Source organism: Mizuhopecten yessoensis, unplaced genomic scaffold, assembly GCF_002113885.1.
Source record: "Mizuhopecten yessoensis strain PY_sf001 unplaced genomic scaffold, ASM211388v2 scaffold3577, whole genome shotgun sequence".
NCBI classification, from domain to species: domain Eukaryota; kingdom Metazoa; phylum Mollusca; class Bivalvia; order Pectinida; family Pectinidae; genus Mizuhopecten; species Mizuhopecten yessoensis.
In genome coordinates this window covers 83,092-102,817 of record NW_018405114.1, presented here as the reverse complement: position 1 = coordinate 102,817, position 19,726 = coordinate 83,092, and the positions used below count along the sequence as shown (strand labels likewise).

Sequence of the window (19,726 nt, the reverse complement as noted above, 5' to 3'; positions counted from 1 at the left end):
GTTTGTTAAAGTGAATGACTTTGACTTATATTCAAGGTCACAGGGGTCAAATTTGTTTAAAATCTTTAAACAACCTCTTCTGAATAACCATGGGTCCCAGGATGTTTATACTTTGCAAGTTGCATCCTGAGATGAAAGGCTATACAATGTGTTCAACATAATGACTTTGTTCGACTTTCAATCACAGGGGTGAAATGTTTTAAAAAAAAATAACAGGGTCTTTTGAACGAATTTTAATCATAAATACTGATATTTTGCCTGTAGCTTTATTTTAGATCACTTTTAAGGTTACAAGTGTGAGTTTTATACCAGGTGAGCGATGCAGGCCCATTGGGCCTCTTGTTGACATTATTTTGCAAAAAATTGTGTGTTTCAATTTTTTTTTCAAAATTCACTCCTTTTTACATATATTAATAGAAACTGTTATCATCTAAATTAAAATTTACCACAAACATTATACTATTGTCTTTACAGATGACAATTTGATCTTTGACAAAAATATTTGTGAAAAAAGTCAACAAAGCAAAATATACCATGTTGTACTTTGTAGAATGATGGAAAATATGCACACTATCAACAAGTTGTACACATCTCTGGTAAAACCACAAATTGAATATTTGAATCAAGTTAAATGCCTTTGTTCGTGGAAGCATTTGAAAAAGTACAGTGGAAAGTGACAGAACAAATACTAGGTCTTTCATTGAATATAAACTTCATTTATTTTATAATAATTATGTAACAAGTTATTTCAGCACATATTAATCACCCTTGTTGGCCCGGATGTTACAAACTTGATGAATACTAGAAAAACCAAAGTCAAAAACTTTGTATTTTTAAGACTCAATCTGTATCAAAACGTGATTACATGTATAGTCCACTAAATGTAAAGAGCTGACAATCGGAGGACAATCCTATTAGAATAAAGCCATGTATCTAGGCTACAGTCGTGTAGCCACAGCTTTGTGTGTGGCATTAAGCTTATTAACATGACAAAGATTGGTAAAGTACAACAGAAGCTTGTTTTACATTTATAGTAATACCAATCAATACCTCTCATTGTTAGGTCATCGTACAAATAATTCACCAATAAACAGCTACGAATATTTAAAAAAAATATTATGAATGATAATGTTTAAATGCATTTACAATAAACCTGTATGAACACATGCAGTATCAAACATTGTTATACCTTTACTTTTTATTCTCTATACTCTTCTATAATGAAAAAAGTTTAAAATTCCAAATGTTTGCCTCAGAAAAATGTTGACTGGTCAACATCGAAATGTTGACTGGCTTTGAGTAAAATGTTGACTGCTTATGTCACAGCTCATTACTATTCGGTACTTCCCGGCCATTACAACTTCCGCCGTTAAGCAATTACATGTACCAATAGTGGCATCCCTATAGGAAGTATTGCTCACGTCTGCTGCCGGTCGTCTGCAATGTTTATGGATGTCGGCTGCCTTATGTACAATCATGGACAGATTTGTGGAATACACTGCTGCAGAAATTGATGAAATTCTTAATAACAGAGACAGTACAAACACCAAGAATGTGATCAGAGTTGCAGAGAAATTAATAACAGAGTATATTGAAGCGAAGCACAACGCATAAGGACAGGATTTTTTTCAAGATAAATCCAAATTGGAAACGTCAGAAATTTTGAAAAAATTATAACAAAACATTTGTAGACTGAGTTTTCGGTCAACATAACACATGTTGTCCTTAAACCCAGTCAACGAGTGTATACTGTTATATTTCAGGGATATATATAGTATGTTGCTTTGTGTAGCTATCCCTGAAAATTGGTTTGAACTCAAGACAGATTGGTTGTACATGTAAATGAATCCTGTGAGAATCTACCTTATAACACTGGTATGAACACATGCAGTATGAAACACTGTGATACTTCATAGATATCTTATTCTTACACCTTAAAATACCAATAGCAAAACTACATTGTACATTAAGTTAAAAACTGTACTAACAGGAGCATTAGAGCAGTAAATCAGATTGATCAGATAAATGATAGATGTTCTATCATCTTTTGGGATACTCTTACATAATTAAACATCCATCACTAGCTTGCGATAATTGATAGCCTGGGAGAGGATTTATACAAATTTCACAGCATTTTCTGTCAGCTATGCTTTACATGACGACAAGAAAATTAGGTAATTTAGCTGTTTGCAGGTTCTTGACTAAAGTTTCCAACCAAATTTACACTAGCATTCCTGACATTAATATCAAGAGACAAGTTGAAGGTCAAGGTCAAAGGTCTAAGGTATCATTATACATGATGGTGGGAAACGTGGCTTGGCTATGTACTCCTAATTTAAGTTCTTTGCCATATTTCATGAATTATTTCTGAAATTATTCTTTTGATGCTATTGAGGAGGGTAAAGGTCATACAAATGTCCTTTCATCCATCTGTCATTGTTTAACTTGTTCCAAGGTTACCGACTATTTTTAAACCTGATTTTATGAAACTTCACACAGGTATTCCTGACATCTATTCTATCTTTCACTCCTTATATTAGCTTACCTCACCCAAAGGGCCAGATGAACTTATGACGTGGTCAGTGTCTGTCCTTTGTCCAGTGTCAATTTTTTACTTAAAACAACTTCTTCTGAATAACCAAGAGGCCTAGGGTAATGATATTTGGTCAGTAGTATGCTTTGATGAAGGGCTACCAATTTTGTTCAAATGAGTTACCTTCGCCCATTTTCAAGGTCACAGCCATCAAATATGTTAAAATCTTTTAACAACTTCTTCTGAATAACCAGAAGGCCCAGGGTGGATAATATTTGGCCAGTAACATGCTGGTATTAAGGGCTACAAAGTTGTTCAAATGTATTACCTTGACCTTTATTTAAAGTCACTGGGGTCAAATATGTTTATGATGATGCTATCTTGCCAGTAACATGCTGGGAAGAAGGGCTACCAAGTCTGTTTAAAAGAGTGACTTTGACTTATAATCAAGGACTTGGAGGTCAAATATGTTGAAGTCTTTGAATGTCTTCTGAATTACCAAAAGGCCCAGGGTGATGATATCTGGCCAGAAGCATGCTGGAATGAAGGGCTACCAAGTTTGTTCAAATGAATGACCTTTGCCCATATTCAAGGTCACATGGGTGAAATATGTCATTAACTTAAAAGACTTATGAATTTAAAAAAATAGCTAGTATGATGATACATGTATATGGCAAGAAGCATGCTTGGAGGAAAGGTTTGAACATTTTGTTCATGTGAATGACCTTGACACCTTTTCAAAGTTGCATTCTGGGATGAAGGGATATCATTTTTCAAGGTCACAGGGGCCAAATATGTTTTAATCTTTTCACATGTTTTTTTGATTGACCTACAGTGAAGAAAAATTATTTTGCCTGTGGCTGTATTTAAGTCCACTTTTAAGGTAACAAGTATGAGATTAATACCAGGCGAGTGATGCATGCCTATGTGGCCTCTTGATTCTTACCACCATAGCCTGCACTTATTTCCATACAGGCAAGCTCAACTTCCTTCATAGTTTCAACCTGACTCAACAATGTGACATTATGTAGTATTTGTGGTATTCTTGTAAAACATTTGGTACTGTTATTTCATTAAAAGGACTTTAACCAAGCTGTTATAGCATCGTTATTAAGTCTTGTTTTCACTGTTTCGTAGCCTTGAGAATACCTGAATAATACAAAACTTGTATAGATCAGATCTAATCAGTGTTTGGGGGAAAGGTCATTGACTTTTAAAACACAAAAACAGCTTCATGGGTTAGGATCCCGATACCACTGCCCAAATCTAACCAGGCATTGGAAAATGTTTCTTCCTGCATGAATATAGATTTGATCAATCATTTCTGAAAAGAGAATTATAATTTGTAGTAGTTTTTATGGGGGGAAAAATAAAGATAAAATATAATCTACTACAATATTGTGAGTGTAAAATTGCAACTTGGCTAGACTTGGACTCGACCCTGGATTTCAGGTTGTTGTACTGTCGCTCTAACCAAAATTAAGGGGAGGTTACTGTATATACGCAAAAACGTGCAGTGTGATAAGCAGCAGGTTTGAGACTCATTAGCTCTATTACTCAGAAAGTTGGGTTAGGCTTGTTAGCTCTATTACTCAGAAAGTTGGGTAAGGCTTGTTAGTAGCTCTATTTCTCAGAAAGTTTGGTAAGGCTTGTTAGCTCTATTACTCAGAAAGTTGGGTGAAGCTTGTTAGCTCTATTGCTCAGAAAGTTTGGTTAGGCTTGTTAGCTCTATTACTCAGAAAATTTGGTAAGGCTTGTTAGCTCTATTACTCAGAAAGTTGGGTAAGGCTTGTTAGCTCTATTACTCAGAAAGTTGGGTAAGGCTTGTTAGCTCTGTTTCTCAGAAAGTTGGGTAAGGCTTGTTAGCTCTATTACTTAGAAAATTTGGTAAAGCTTGTTAGCTCTATTACTCAAAAAGTTCGGTAAGGCTTGTTAGCTCTATTTCTCAGAAAGTTTGGTAAGGCTTGTTAACTCTGTTTCTTTGAAAGTTGGGTAAGCTTGTTAGCTCTATTACTCAGAAAGTTTGGGAAGGCTTGTTAGCTCTATTACTCAGAAAGTTTGGTAAGGCTTGTTAGCTCTATTACTCAGAAAGTTCGGTAAGGCTTGTTAGCTCTATTACTCAGAAAGTTCGATAAGGCTTGTTAGCTCTATTATCTTTTGAGAATAGCAGGCAGACATCTTGGATTTCAACAGTTCCAGTTTAGTTTTACTTTTTCCCAATTGCAAAAGGCACTTGACAGATCTTCTTAAATTTCAAATTTAGGTTCCCTTAAGTATTGTGCCAAATGACAACTTCACTTTAAAAGAACATTGTCATACACAGCAGTATGAAGCTTTGACCTAGAGTTACCACAAGGTGCATGCAGTTAACATGATTCAATCCCACAGATAAAAGTACAGATCAATCTGACATAGAACCTATGAAGGAGGTACCATGGTGAATGCCAAGATCCCTTTGGGATATCTTGCTTTAATTAAACTTGATATAAAAACCTGCTTTCTTAGAGTCATATTTGATAAAACCGCAGTGAACATTTAAAAGACTAAATCGAATTTACTGCTTTGTTGCATACTATAGGTTTGATGGTTTTAAAGCGATTCCTACCTGGTGACTTCACAAGCTGATTTCAAAGCATGTGAGTGACACACTAACATGTGATAATGATTTAACCCTATTAGGACATCTTACAAAGGTTTATGAAGGACCATCAATCAGCTCTAGGGTTTAGCGGTAACCTAGCACTCCAGCAATCTCTACATGTCGAGGATGAATCCCATCGCTTCAAACGTATCAATCCTAATCATCGGTGAGGCTGTAAAACATGTGTCCATTTTCTTTTCTGTTGTTGTATGACACAGAAATGCCTCCAGCAATTAATTACTACAGCGACAAATCTAGAAGGGTGGGGGAATATCTGATCAATATGTTATACAATAAATCAAATCAAAGCTGTACCATGTATAGGGTTGTGACTCGCATGTCAATTATCATAAACAAAACCAGGGTTGGCAGTCAAGGCCAGCCGTCCAATTTAAATTTACTGAAATAATACTCATTTACAGGAATGGATTTATTGTGGATAAACAATCGCATATAAGAGATTTGTTAAAGAAAGAACATTAATACCAAATAGTCATATGGGTACTTTTGATGAATATGTTTGTAATATCAAGTCATTATTCATTTTCCGATAATCTATATATTACCTAAAGAAAGATTAGACTGCATAGATTTGGACATTAATGTCATTACATTTATTTTGGAAGACATGCCATGATGGGTGATAGTCACATCACCAGATGTAGGGTAAGACGATGGGTGATAGTCACATCACCAGATGTAGGTTAAGACAATGGGTGATAGTGATTAAAACGTGTAACAAGATCTTTCTCATATTATGTAGGTTTCCTTTGGTCCATATTTGTGTATGTTTCATTTTAGGACCAATTGGAAAAACAAGATGGCCACCAGGCAGCCATCTTGGATTTTGAGAGCTCAAGTTTGTTATTGCTATTTCCTAAGAAGTACTAGACAGATCTGTCTCAATGTTCATATGTAGGTTCCTTTTGGTCCATAGTTGTGTATATGTTATTTTGAGAGTGATTAGAAAAACAAAACACCAACCAGACAGCCATCGTTGATTTAGACAGTTAAAGTTTGTTCTTGCTATTTTTCAAGTGTGCATGTCTCATTTTGAGAATGTTCTGAAAAAAGTAAGATGGCCACCAGTAAGCCATCTTTGAAATTGATAGTTAAAGTTTTCAATCGCTTTTTCTAAAGAAATAAATCCTGTGCTTAATTTTAAAGAAAACTCTGAAACTCAGCTGTATGAAATTTTGATCAAGTTACCACATGATGCATTTACTGCTGACAGGGCTATAGATCCAACAGATAAGATAAATGAAGGGGAAAGATCAAACTTATATTGAACTCATAAAAGTACTTATGATTGAGGGCACCAAGATCCTTCTGGGAGCCTTGTTTATGTGGAAGTGTTATTTTGGCAGTAATCGGAATTCAACATTTGTAACCGTTACTACTTAGTTTGCAGACTGGTTCAGTGGTTAAGGCCAGGGATCCATTCCTGTTTGGATCATGAACCAGTTAGTCAGAACTTGTAAATTTGAGTGAGAAAGCCAAAATACATTAACTTGAGCCAGTTAGCTGAAACATGAGTTTGTAAGCCGGGATGTGTAAATTTAAGTCTGTCAAATGTTAATTTAATCACTGTTTTAATATTTGCAGTGTCATTGTATCTGTATGCTATAAGAGAGTTTGATGTTAAACAATAAATGGTAATAACATAATGTAGTCAAAAGTAAACATGTAAATAACGGTACAGAATATGTGAGAGTATTTCGTCCTTGACTCAGACTTCCAGATACGATGTACAACAACTTGCTGACAGTGCTGTGTCTCTCCTTGCTGTGTGGTTTCCTCTACTTCTACTACAAAGTCCGTACTGTAGACCCAGGTATGTACTGTAGACCCAGGTATGTACTGTAGACCCAGGTATGTACTGTAGACCCGGGTATGTACTGTAGACCCAGGTATGTACTGTACACCCAGGTATGTACTGTAGACCCGGGTATGTACTGTATACCCGGGTATGTACTGTAGACCCAGGTATGAACTGTAGACCCAGGTATGTACTGAAGACCCAGGTATGTACTGTAGACACGGGTATGTACTGTAGACCCGGGTATGTACTGTAGACCCGGGTATGTACTGTAGACCCGGGTATGTACTGTAGACACAGGTATGTACTGTAGACCAAGGTATGTACTGTAGACCCAGGTATGTACGGTAGACACGGGTATGTACTGTAGACACGGGTATGTACTGTAGACCCATGTATGTACTGTAGACACGGGTATGTACTATAGACACGGGTATGTACTGAAGACCCGGATATGTACTGTAGACCCAGGTATGTACTGTAGACCCAGGTATGTACTGTAGACCCAGATATGTACTGTATACACAGGTATGTACTGTAGACCCAGATATGTACTGTAGACCCAGGTATGTAATGTAGACACAGGTATGTACTGTAGACCCAGGTATGTACTGATAAAGTACTTTAGACCAAAGTAAGTGTGATAAAGTACTGTAGACCCAGGTTTGTACTGTAGACCCAGGTATATGTGATAAAGTACTGTAGACCTAGGAATGTGTGATAAAGTACTGTAGACACAGGTATGTACTGTAGACCCAGGTATGAGTGATTAAGTACTGTAGACCCATGTTTGTGTTGATAAAGTACTTTAGACCCAGGTATGTGCTGATAAAATACTGTAGACCAAGGTATGTGTGATAAAATACTGTAGACCCAGGTATGTGCTGATAAAGTTCTGTTGACCCAGGTATGTATGATAAAGTAATGTAGACCAAGGTATGTGTGATAAATAACTGTAGACACAGGTATGTGTGATTAAGTACTGTAGAACCGGGTATGTACTGATAAAGTACTGTAGACCCAGGTATGAGTAATAAAGTATGGAGACCCAAGTAAGTGTGATAAAGTACTGTAGACCCAGGTATGTGTGATAAAGTACTGTAGACCCAGGTATGTGTGATAAAGTACTGTAGACCTAGGAATGTGTGATAAAGTACTGTAGACCCAGGTATGTACTGTAGACCCAGGTTTGTGTTGATAAAGTTCTGTAGACCCAGGTATGTGCTGATTAAGTACTGTAGACCGAGGTATGTACAGATAAAGTACTGTAGACCCAGGTATGTATAATAAAGTAATGTCGATCCAGGTATGTGTGATAAAGTACTGTAGACCCAGGTATGTACAGATAAAGTACTGTAGACCCAGGTATGTACTGATAAAGTACTGTAGACCCAGGTATGTGTGATAAAGTACTGTAGACCCAGGTATGTGTGATAAAGTACTGTAGACCCAGATATGTGTGATAAAGTACTGTAGACCCAGGTATGTGCTGATAAAGTACCTAGTTAAACACATAGGGTAAAAGTTATGTTTAAATGTTTATAGAGGTGCTATCAAAAACACAAAAAATCCATCTATATCTGATGTGGTTAGAATGGCTGGTCACACATACTGACTCTGATGTGGTTAGAATGGCTGGTCACACATACTGTCTCTGATGTGGTTAGAATGGCTGGTCACACATGCTCACTTTGATGTGGTTAGAGTGGCTGGTCACACATGCTGACTCTGATGTGATAATAATGGCTGGTCACACATTCTGACCCTGATGTGGTTAGGATGGCTGGGCACACATGCCGATTCTGATGTGGTTAGAATGGCTGGTCACACATGCTCACTTTGATGTGGTTAGAGTGGCTGGTCACACATGCTGACTCTGATGTGATAATAATGGCTGGTCACACATTCTGACCCTGATGTGGTTAGGATGGCTGGTCACACATGATGACTCTGATGTGGTTAGAATGGCTGGTCACACATGCCGATTTTGATGTGGTTAGAATGGCTGGTCACACATGCCGATTCTGATGTGGTTAGAATGGCTGGTCACACATGCTCACTTTGATGTGGTTAGAGTGGCTGGTCACACATGCTGACTCAGATGTGGGTAGGATGCCTGGTCACACATACTGACTCTGATGTGGTTAGAATGGCTGGTCACCCATGCTGACTCTGATGTGGTTAGAATGGCTGGGCACACATACTGACTGATGTGGTTAGAATAGCTGGGCACACATGCCGACTCTGATGTGGTTAGAATGGCTGGTCACACATACTGACTGATGTGGTTAGAATAGCTGGTCACACATGCCGACTCTGATGTGGTTAGAATGGCTGGTCACATATACTGACTCTGATGTGATTAGAGTGGCTGGTCACACATGCTGACTCAGATGTGGTTAGGATGCCTGGTCACACATACTGACTCTGATGCGGTTAGAATGGCTGGTCACACATACTGATTGATGTCGTTAGAATGGCTGGTCACACATGCTGACTCTGATGTGGTTAGAATGGCTGGTCCCACATGCTGACTCTGATGTGGTTAGAGTGGCTGGTCACACATGCTGACTCTGACGTGGTTAGGGTGGCTGGTCACACATACTGACTCTGATGTGATTAGAGTGGCTGGGCACACATGCTGACTCTGACGTGGTTAGGATGGCTGGTCACACATACTGACTCTGATGTGGTTAGAGTGGCTATTCACACATGCTGACTCTGATATGGTTAGGATGGCTGGTCACACATTCTGACTCTGATGTGGTTAGAATGGCTGGTCACACATGCCGATTTTGATGTGGTTAGAATGGCTGGTCACACATGCTGACTCTGATGTGGTTAGAGTGGCTAGTCACACATGCTGACTCTGATGTGGTTAGGATGGCTGGTCACACATTCTGACTCTGATGTGGTTAGAATGGCTGGTCACACATGCCGATTTTGATGTGGTTAGAATGGCTGGTCACACATGCTGACTCTGATGTGGTTAGAGTGGCTAGTCACACATGCTGACTCTGATGTGGTTAGGATGGCTGGTCACACATGCCGATTCTGATGTGGTTAGAGTGGCTAGTCACACATGCTGACTCTGATGTGGTTAGGATGGCTGGTCACACATGCCGATTCTGATGTGGTTAGAGTGGCTAGTCACACATGCTGACTCTGATGTGGTTAGGATGGCTGGTCACACATGCCGATTCTGATGTGGTTAGAGTGGCTAGTCACACATGCTGACTCTGATGTGGTTAGGATGGCTGGTCACACATGCCGATTCTGATGTGGTTAGAGTGGCTAGTCACACATGCTGACTCTGATGTGGTTAGGATGGCTGGTCACAGATGCCGATTCTGATGTGGTGAGAGTGGCTGGTCACACATACTGACTCTGATGTGGTTAGGATGGCTGGTCACACATACTGACTCTGATGTGGTTAGAATGGCTGGTCACACATGCCGATTTTAATGTGGTTAGAATGGCTGGTCACACATGCCGATTTTGATGTGGTTAGAATGGCTGGGCACACATGCCGATTTTGATGTGGTTAGAATGGCTGGTCACACATTCTGACTCTGATGTGGGTAGGATGGCTGGTCACAGATGCCGATTCTGATGTGGTGAGAGTGGCTGGTCACTCATACTGACTCTGATGTGATTAGAGTGGCTGGTCACATATGCTTACTCTGATGTGGCTAGGATGGCTGGTCACACAAACTGGCTCTGATGTGGTTAGAATGGCTGGTCAAACATAGTGACTCTGATGTGGTTAGAATGGCTGGTCACACATACTGACTCTGATGTGATTAGAGTGGCTGGTCACACATGCTTACTCTGATGTGGCTAGGATGGCTGGTCACACATACTGACTCTGATGTGGTTAGAATGGCTGGTCACACATGCTGACTCTGATGTGGTTAGAATGGCTGGTCACACATACTGACTCTGATGTGGTTAGAGTGGCTGGTCACACATACTGACTCTGAGGTGGTAAGGATGGCTGGTCACACATGCTGACTCTGATGTGGTTAGAATGGTTGGTCACACATACTGACTGATATGGTTAGAATGGCTGGTCACACATACTGACTCTGATGTGGTTAGAATGGCTGGTCACACATGCTGACTCTGATGTGGTTAGAATGGCTGGTCACACATACTGACTCTGATGTGGTTAGAGTGGCTGGTCCACATGCTGACTCTGATGTGGTTAGGATGCCTGGTCACACATACTGACTGATGTCGTTAGAATGGCTGGTCACACATACTGACTCTGATGTGGTTAGGATGGCTGGTCACACATACTGACTGATGTCGTTAGAATTGCTGGTCACACATACTGACTCTGATGTGGTTAGAATGGCTGGTCACACATGCTGACTCTGATGTGGTTAGAATGGCTGGTCACACATACTGACTCTGATGTGGTTAGAGTGGCTGGTCCACATGCTGACTCTGATGTGGTTAGGATGCCTGGTCACACATACTGACTGATGTCGTTAGAATGGCTGGTCACACATACTGACTCTGATGTGGTTAGGATGGCTGGTCACACATACTGACTGATGTCGTTAGAATTGCTGGTCACACATACTGACTCTGATGTGGTTAGAATGGCTGGTCACACATGCTGACTCTGATGTGGTTAGGATGGCTGGTCACAAATGCTGACTGGGCCATCCAGTTTCTTTTCCTTCCTAGCTTAGCTTTACAGTTTTGTAGAAATATACATCAAAAGAAAAATATATTTCTTGCAAGCTGCCAAATAGTACATGCTCAGCATTCTGATATATCGGGTATTTCTCACAAACAGACTTTTAAATGTTACAGATTTCTCCAGTCTAGATTCCTCAATGTCTGATAATTCTACTATAAAGCAGATTAAAATAGTAGAGTTTTCCCCAAAGCAGACTCATTAATGTCAGAGACGTCTCTGAACCAAACTTTGTAGTTCTGTCCCTCAGGTCATAACACTATTCTCCTGCTCATACTCAAGTTCTAGGTGTAAGCTCCGTTCTACTTGTAGAAGTAATATAAGTACTTTTCCATTATTTCTGAGACTTACACCTGAGTCCAGATAACATGTTTATTGTTTACACTTTGTTTTTGACCCATCCCAAGATCTGGAGATTTACAAAAAAAGGTAAAGTACAAGTGTTGGCCTGTGTACTGGAACTGATATATGAATAAGACACAGCAGGGACTCAGAATATAGGACTATACTTCCTCCAAATGTCACTGTATTAACATCAATTACCCAGCTGTTTGTCCACATTGCATTTCCACTCACTTACTTAGATAGTTAACGATTTTGATGACATGTTGTTGGCCTGTAGCCAGTACATTATACGAACACTAAGGATGATTTTGAGTGAAATTTGCTCTCAGTTTTATAAGCATACTATTCTCTGATTGGTTGATGGTTTTCTAAGAACAATGTCATCAAATACGACTGGATTCTAATGAAAAGGCAAAGACTAAGTCTTTATGAAGTAGCAGATAGCAATGTTATGGCCTATTGAATGACGGATCGTTTTGTAGGAAATAAGGTGAAAGTTAGATATTAGATGTAACAGTAAATATTGTGTTACATCAATTGTACATTGTCTTCTAGGTCAAATTCCAAAGTAAGATATTATAACAAGGTGGATGTCATTAATATTATAATTTTTATCAACAACCAATATATATACAAAAAGGTGTCCATATAAAGATAATTTATAGATTAGTTTGTACCTAAATGTTACTCCATAAGGAATTTCTCTCAACAGGTATTACATCATCTACTGGTAACCTAGATTTGACAGGTGTATTATGCATGAGGTGGTAGATGTTTTTGTTGAGGTGCTCTCTCATGTGTCAAAGTTCTAGTTATTTTCAAGTTGTTCTCTATGATGCTTCCAGTTATTTGATTGTGGCTTTCCCGTCGAAATATTGAGTAAATGTCATGGGAATATACAAGTAAATTTATTCTGTATGGCTTTACAATCTATCCAATAAATAACAAACACATAACCACACTTTGTAATGACTGCTGGACTGGTAATGGAAACACATAACAACACTGTGTAATGACTGCAGGACTGGTAATGGAAACACATAACCACACTAGTGTGTAATGACTGCTGGACTGGTAATGGAAACACATAACAACACTGTGTAATGACTGCTGGACTGGTAATGGAAACACATAACAACACTGTGTAATGACTGCTGGACTGGTAATGGAAACACATAACAACACTGTGTAATGACTGCTGGACTGGTAATGGAAACACATAACAACACTGTGTAATGACTGCTGGACTGGTAATGGAAACACATAACAACACTGTGTAATGACTGCTGGACTGGTAATGGAAACACATAACAACACTGTGTAATGACTGCTGGACTGGTAATGGAAACACATAACAACACTGTGTAATGACTGCTGGACTGGTAATGGAAACACATAACAACACTGTGTAATGACTGCTGGACTGGTAATGGAAACACATAACAACACTGTGTAATGACTGCTGGACTGGTAATGGAAACACATAACAACACTGTGTAATGACTGCTGGACTGGTAATGGAAACACATAACAACACTGTGTAATGACTGCTGGACTGGTAATGGAAACACATAACAACACTGTGTAATGACTGCTGGACTGGTAATGGAAACACATAACAACACTGTGTAATGACTGCTGGACTGGTAATGGAAACACATAACAACACTGTGTAATGACTGCTGGACTGGTAATGGAAACACATAACAACACTGTGTAATGACTGCTGGACTGGTAATGGAAACACATAACAACACTGTGTAATGACTGCTGGACTGGTAATGGAAACACATAACAACACTGTGTAATGACTGCTGGACTGGTAATGGAAACACATAACAACACTGTGTAATGACTGCTGGACTGGTAATGGAAACACATAACAACACTGTGTAATGACTGCTGGACTGGTAATGGAAACACATAACAACACTGTGTAATGACTGCTGGACTGGTAATGGAAACACATAACAACACTGTGTAATGACTGCTGGACTGGTAATGGAAACACATAACAACACTGTGTAATGACTGCTGGACTGGTAATGGAAACACATAACAACACTGTGTAATGACTGCTGGACTGGTAATGGAAACACATAACAACACTGTGTAATGACTGCTGGACTGGTAATGGAAACACATAACAACACTGTGTAATGACTGCTGGACTGGTAATGGAAACACATAACAACACTGTGTAATGACTGCTGGACTGGTAATGGAAACACATAACAACACTGTGTAATGACTGCTGGACTGGTAATGGAAACACATAACAACACTGTGTAATGACTGCTGGACTGGTAATGGAAACACATAACAACACTGTGTAATGACTGCTGGACTGGTAATGGAAACACATAACAACACTGTGTAATGACTGCTGGACTGGTAATGGAAACACATAACAACACTGTGTAATGACTGCTGGACTGGTAATGGAAACACATAACAACACTGTGTAATGACTGCTGGACTGGTAATGGAAACACATAACAACACTGTGTAATGACTGCTGGACTGGTAATGGAAACACATAACAACACTGTGTAATGACTGCTGGACTGGTAATGGAAACACATAACAACACTGTGTAATGACTGCTGGACTGGTAATGGAAACACATAACAACACTGTGTAATGACTGCTGGACTGGTAATGGAAACACATAACAACACTGTGTAATGACTGCTGGACTGGTAATGGAAACACATAACAACACTGTGTAATGACTGCTGGACTGGTAATGGAAACACATAACAACACTGTGTAATGACTGCTGGACTGGTAATGGAAACACATAACAACACTGTGTAATGACTGCTGGACTGGTAATGGAAACACATTACATATCTAATTATCAAAACTAGCTACAATGAAATCCAAACTGTTGTTTGAAGTGTTATATTTTAGAAATCTTGTTCTAAAAACGAAAAAGTGAAACTGATGAGGAAAAAGTCAAGAAAATGGAAAATGAAGGAGGGAGGGGGCTGAAATCAGGTGTCTGTCCGTGGATAGAAGTCTTTTGCACAATTTTTTACCTACTTATTGATAAAAAAAATGTGAAATTCACACATAACAGCCAGTACCTAAGACAAATGTGCACTTTCCATTACTTTTTGATTTTCAACAGTTTACTTGGAATTAAGTTCCTTTTTCAATTTGTCAAAATATTGCTCCTTCTGAACCAATAGCTATCAAACTTTCTACACATACTGAGGGGCATTCCTTAGTTCTCTGGAACTAAGGCGTGGATATCAACCATGTGGATTCAAAATTGTACAACTAGTTTGGGGGCAGGGGGAAAGACTGACTCCTTTGGCTGAGGGGCAGGGCAAAGGAGGTTATACACATGTGCTTGCAGGTTGGGCCCTATAGGTCTGGCCACACCCCGCGAGACTTAGTCCCATCACAACTTTGAAATCTTTGAGATCCCAGCCCTATAACAATATACGTGTATACAATTGTTGGTTACCTAAATGCTATCGAGATTGGCTCCGGGGACTGGCACTTTCCCTGGGATATTATTTGCATTAATAATTTCAATGAGAATATTTTACCATGATTGCTTAAATATCCAGGTGAACAATACAGGCCCCTTGACCTCTTATTGAAATTTATTACAGTTCTGTCATTGGATTTTGTCAACTTGACAAACTTTTTTTTTCACTTGGTCAGATATCAATAATGATATCGTTATTGTGTTTAGATTTCTGGTATTACTGCATCAAAACACTAAATATGCATGAGGATTATCCAGGATAAAAGACATTTCCATGGAAACAAAAAGGAAATTGATTACCAATAAAAAGAATAACCATGCTGACATTTCTAAAAGGTCAAAAAAGTCAGAATCAAATCCAACTAATTACATTCACATTAGAAACCCTTTCTCCATTATCAGTATTTTCGAGGTTAACATGGAAATGTTAGCTGTAGCAGACAGGTCAGGACAGAGGAGAGATGCCTCAAAGCCTCAGGACTTTTTTTAATGTTAACTAGTAATAATTTTCATGTTTCATATCTGTATCCATTCACACAGACTTTTTAAATAAGATGTATACAATGAGTATCAAAATGCCTACCTCTGAGTTAAAGTGTTGACAGTGACTTGTTGTTAAGCTTGCCATGGTTGGTCCCCAGAGACAGGTAATTGTCCCATTCTCCAGTCTCTAACAAATTAAATTCTTCAAAGATCAACAGTTTGCTGCTGATTAAACTGTTTTTAACTCACCAGGCCTGAAGGCCCAAGTGAGTTTAAGCTGTGATTGATTGTCTGCCCATCGGTTTCTTTTTTAAAAACATCAACCTCAGAACTTTTGAAGGTATTTTAACTAAATTTGGAATTAATCATCCATGGACCATAGAAATTTGTTGATGTGTAAATGTAGGATGTGATCTCCCAGCTGACAGAGAGACACGACTGAAACAGGAAATACAGTTATAGTGAAGGGAATCTGATCTGCTGCTGCAGTATAAGGTCATACAGTTATAGTGAAGGGAATCTGATCTGCTGCTGCAGTATAAGGTCATACAGTTATAGTGAAGGGAATCTGATCTGCTGCTGCAGTATAAGGTCCTCCGTCATCATATTGAAAATACTGGCAGGTTTACTAATGCACAGACAAGTTGGTATGTACATACTTCATCATCACAGAATATAATATTTAAGCTTTAATCACGACACAACCTGTTAAGGTATTGGAGTGCCTCAGCCTCCTCTCTGTCAGGTAGGACAGCATTACAATCCTCCGAAACAATGCCTTTCAGTTGGCTTTGTTAGAAGTTGGTATACCTTGACACAGGCCTGCAGTAAAGATATTTGACTTGTAGGCATGGAGGACTATCAGAGGTGTTCAAATAAATGATCTGGCGCTTCTTAAAGATCACGGGGTTCAGTTCTGTTGAAATCTTGAAATTATTACTTATACAGAATCATAAGGCTTATGGTGAAGATATTTGGCTTTATCAAACCTGATCAAATATAACATTGATTCCAGGTAACAAGGGCAGATCTGTTGTTTTTGTTAACATAACAGTCATATCACCCATCAACTCTTTGTAGCTGTATATTTAGCTCACCTGGCCCAAAGGGCCAAGTGAGCCAATTATGGCATGGTGCGGCGTCCGTCCGGCATCAACTTTTTACTTGAACAACTTCTTCTCAGTAACCAAAAGGCCTAGGGTGATGATATTTGGCCAGAAGCATGCTGGGATGAAGGGCTACCAAGTTTGTTCAAATAAATGACCTTGACTTATATTCAATGTCACAGGGGTCAAAAATGTTAAAATCTTTAAACAACTTCTTCTGAATATTCAAGAGGCCCAGGGTGATGATATTAGCCAGTAGCATGCTGGGATGAAGGGCTACCAGTTTTGTTCAAATAAATGACCTTGACTTATATTCAAGGTCACAGGGGTCAAATATGTTTAAAACCTTTAAATAACTTCTTCTGAATAACAAAGAGGCCTAGGGTGATGATAGTTGGCCAGTAACAAGCTGAAATGAAGGGCTACCAAGTTTGTTCAAATAAATGACCTTGATATATATTTAATGTCACAGGGGTCAAATATGTTTAAAACCTTTGAATGACGTCTACTTAATAATCAAAAGGCCAAGGGTGATGATATTTGGCCATTAACATGCTGGGATGAAGGGCTACCAAGTTTGTTCAAATGAATGACTTTCGCCCATATTCAAGGTCACAGTGGTCAATATATGTTTAAATCTTTAAATGATTTGTTCTGTATAACCAAAAGGTCCAGGGTAATGATATTTTGCTAGAAGCATGCTGGGTTGGAAGACTATAGACTCTGTTCAACCCAATGTCCTTGTTCGACATTCAAGGTCACGGGCGACATATGTTTAAATCTTTTAATAGGTTCTTATGAATCAAATACTGATATTCTGTATTCAAATACCAGGTGAGCGATTCAGGCCCATTGGGCCTTTTGTTATAGAAACATAACAGTCATATCACCCATTAACTCTATGTAGCTGTATATTTATAGTAACATAACAGTCATATCACCCATCAACTCTCATATTTATAGTAAACATAACAGTCATATCACCCATTAACTCTCTGTAGCTGTATATTTATAGTAACATAACAGTCATATCACCCATTAACTCTATGTAGCTATATATTTATAGTAACATAACAGTCATATCACCCATTAACTCTCTGTAGCTGTATATTTATAGTAACATAACAGTCATATCACCTATCAACTCTGTGTGGCTGTATATTTATAGTAACATAACAGTCATATCGTCCATCAACTCTATGTAGCTATATATTAATAGTAACATAACAGTCATATCGTCCATCAACTCTATGTAGCTATATATTTATAGTAACATAACAGTCATATCACCCATTAACTCTGTGTACCTGTATATTTATAGTAACATAACAGTCATATCACCCATTAACTCTCTGTAGCTGTATATTTATAGTAACATAACAGTCATATCACCTATCAACTCTGTGTGGCTGTATATTTATAGTAACATAACAGTCATATCGTCCATCAACTCTATGTAGCTATATATTAATAGTAACATAACAGTCATATCGTCCATCAACTCTATGTAGCTATATATTTATAGTAACATAACAGTCATATCACCCATTAACTCTGTGTACCTGTATATTTATAGTAACATAACAGTCATATCACCCATTAACTCTCTGTAGCTGTATATTTATAGTAACATAACAGTCATATCGTCCATCAACTCTATGTAGCTATATATTTATAGTAACATAACAGTCATATCACCCATTAACTCTGTGTACCTGTATATTTATAGTAACATAACAGTCATATCACCCATTAACTCTCTGTAGCTGTATATTTATAGTAACATAACAGTCATATCGTCCATCAACTCTATGTAGCTATATATTTATAGTAACATAACAGTCATATCACCCATTAACTCTGTGTACCTGTATATTTATAGTAACATAACAGTCATATCACCCATCAACTCTCATATTTATAGTAAACATAACAGTCTTATCACCCATTAACTCTATGTACTTGTATATTTATAGTAAAATAACAGTCATATCACCCATCAACTCTATGTAGCTGTATATTTATAGTAACATAACAGTCATATCACCAATCAACTCTATGTACCTGTATATTTAGAGTAACATAACAGTCATATCACCCATCAACTCTATGTAGCTGTATATTTATAGTAAACATAAAGCTTGATCGTCCAAACTCCCGTCACTCATTACAATGTTCTGATCTACCTGCCAGTCCAGCACCATTTATGACATTTTTACAGTTGCTGTAAGTTTGGGTAATATGTAATGGGATGCTGACAATGTACCCATGCTATGTTTGGGTAATATGTAATGAGGTGCTGACAATGTACTTTTGCTATGTTTGGGTAATATGTAATGAGGTGCTGACAATGTATCCATGTTATGTTTGGGTAATATGTAATGAGGTACTGACAATGTATCCATGCTGGGTAATATGTAATGAGGTACTGACAATGTATCCATGCTATGTTTATGTAATATGTAATGGGGTGCTGTGACAATGTACCCATGCTATGTTTGGGCAATATGTAATGAGGTGCTGTCAATGTACCCATTCTATGTTGGGGTAATATGTAATGAGGTACTGACAATGTATCCATGC

At 38.4% G+C, this 19,726-nt stretch overlaps 1 protein-coding gene across 1 annotated transcript in view; it reads left to right on the top strand.

Annotated features, from left to right (window-relative positions):
• LOC110447746 (ankyrin-1-like) overlaps positions 1-7,114 on the top strand; it is a 35,946-nt gene extending 28,832 nt beyond the window's left edge. The window contains exon 7 of the mRNA XM_021493639.1: positions 6,916-7,114. Coding sequence (XP_021349314.1) covers positions 6,916-7,040 — 125 coding nt within the window. The 3' untranslated portion in view covers positions 7,041-7,114. The remainder of the gene's footprint in view (positions 1-6,915) is intronic.
• Positions 7,115-19,726: the final 12,612 nt, after the last annotated feature.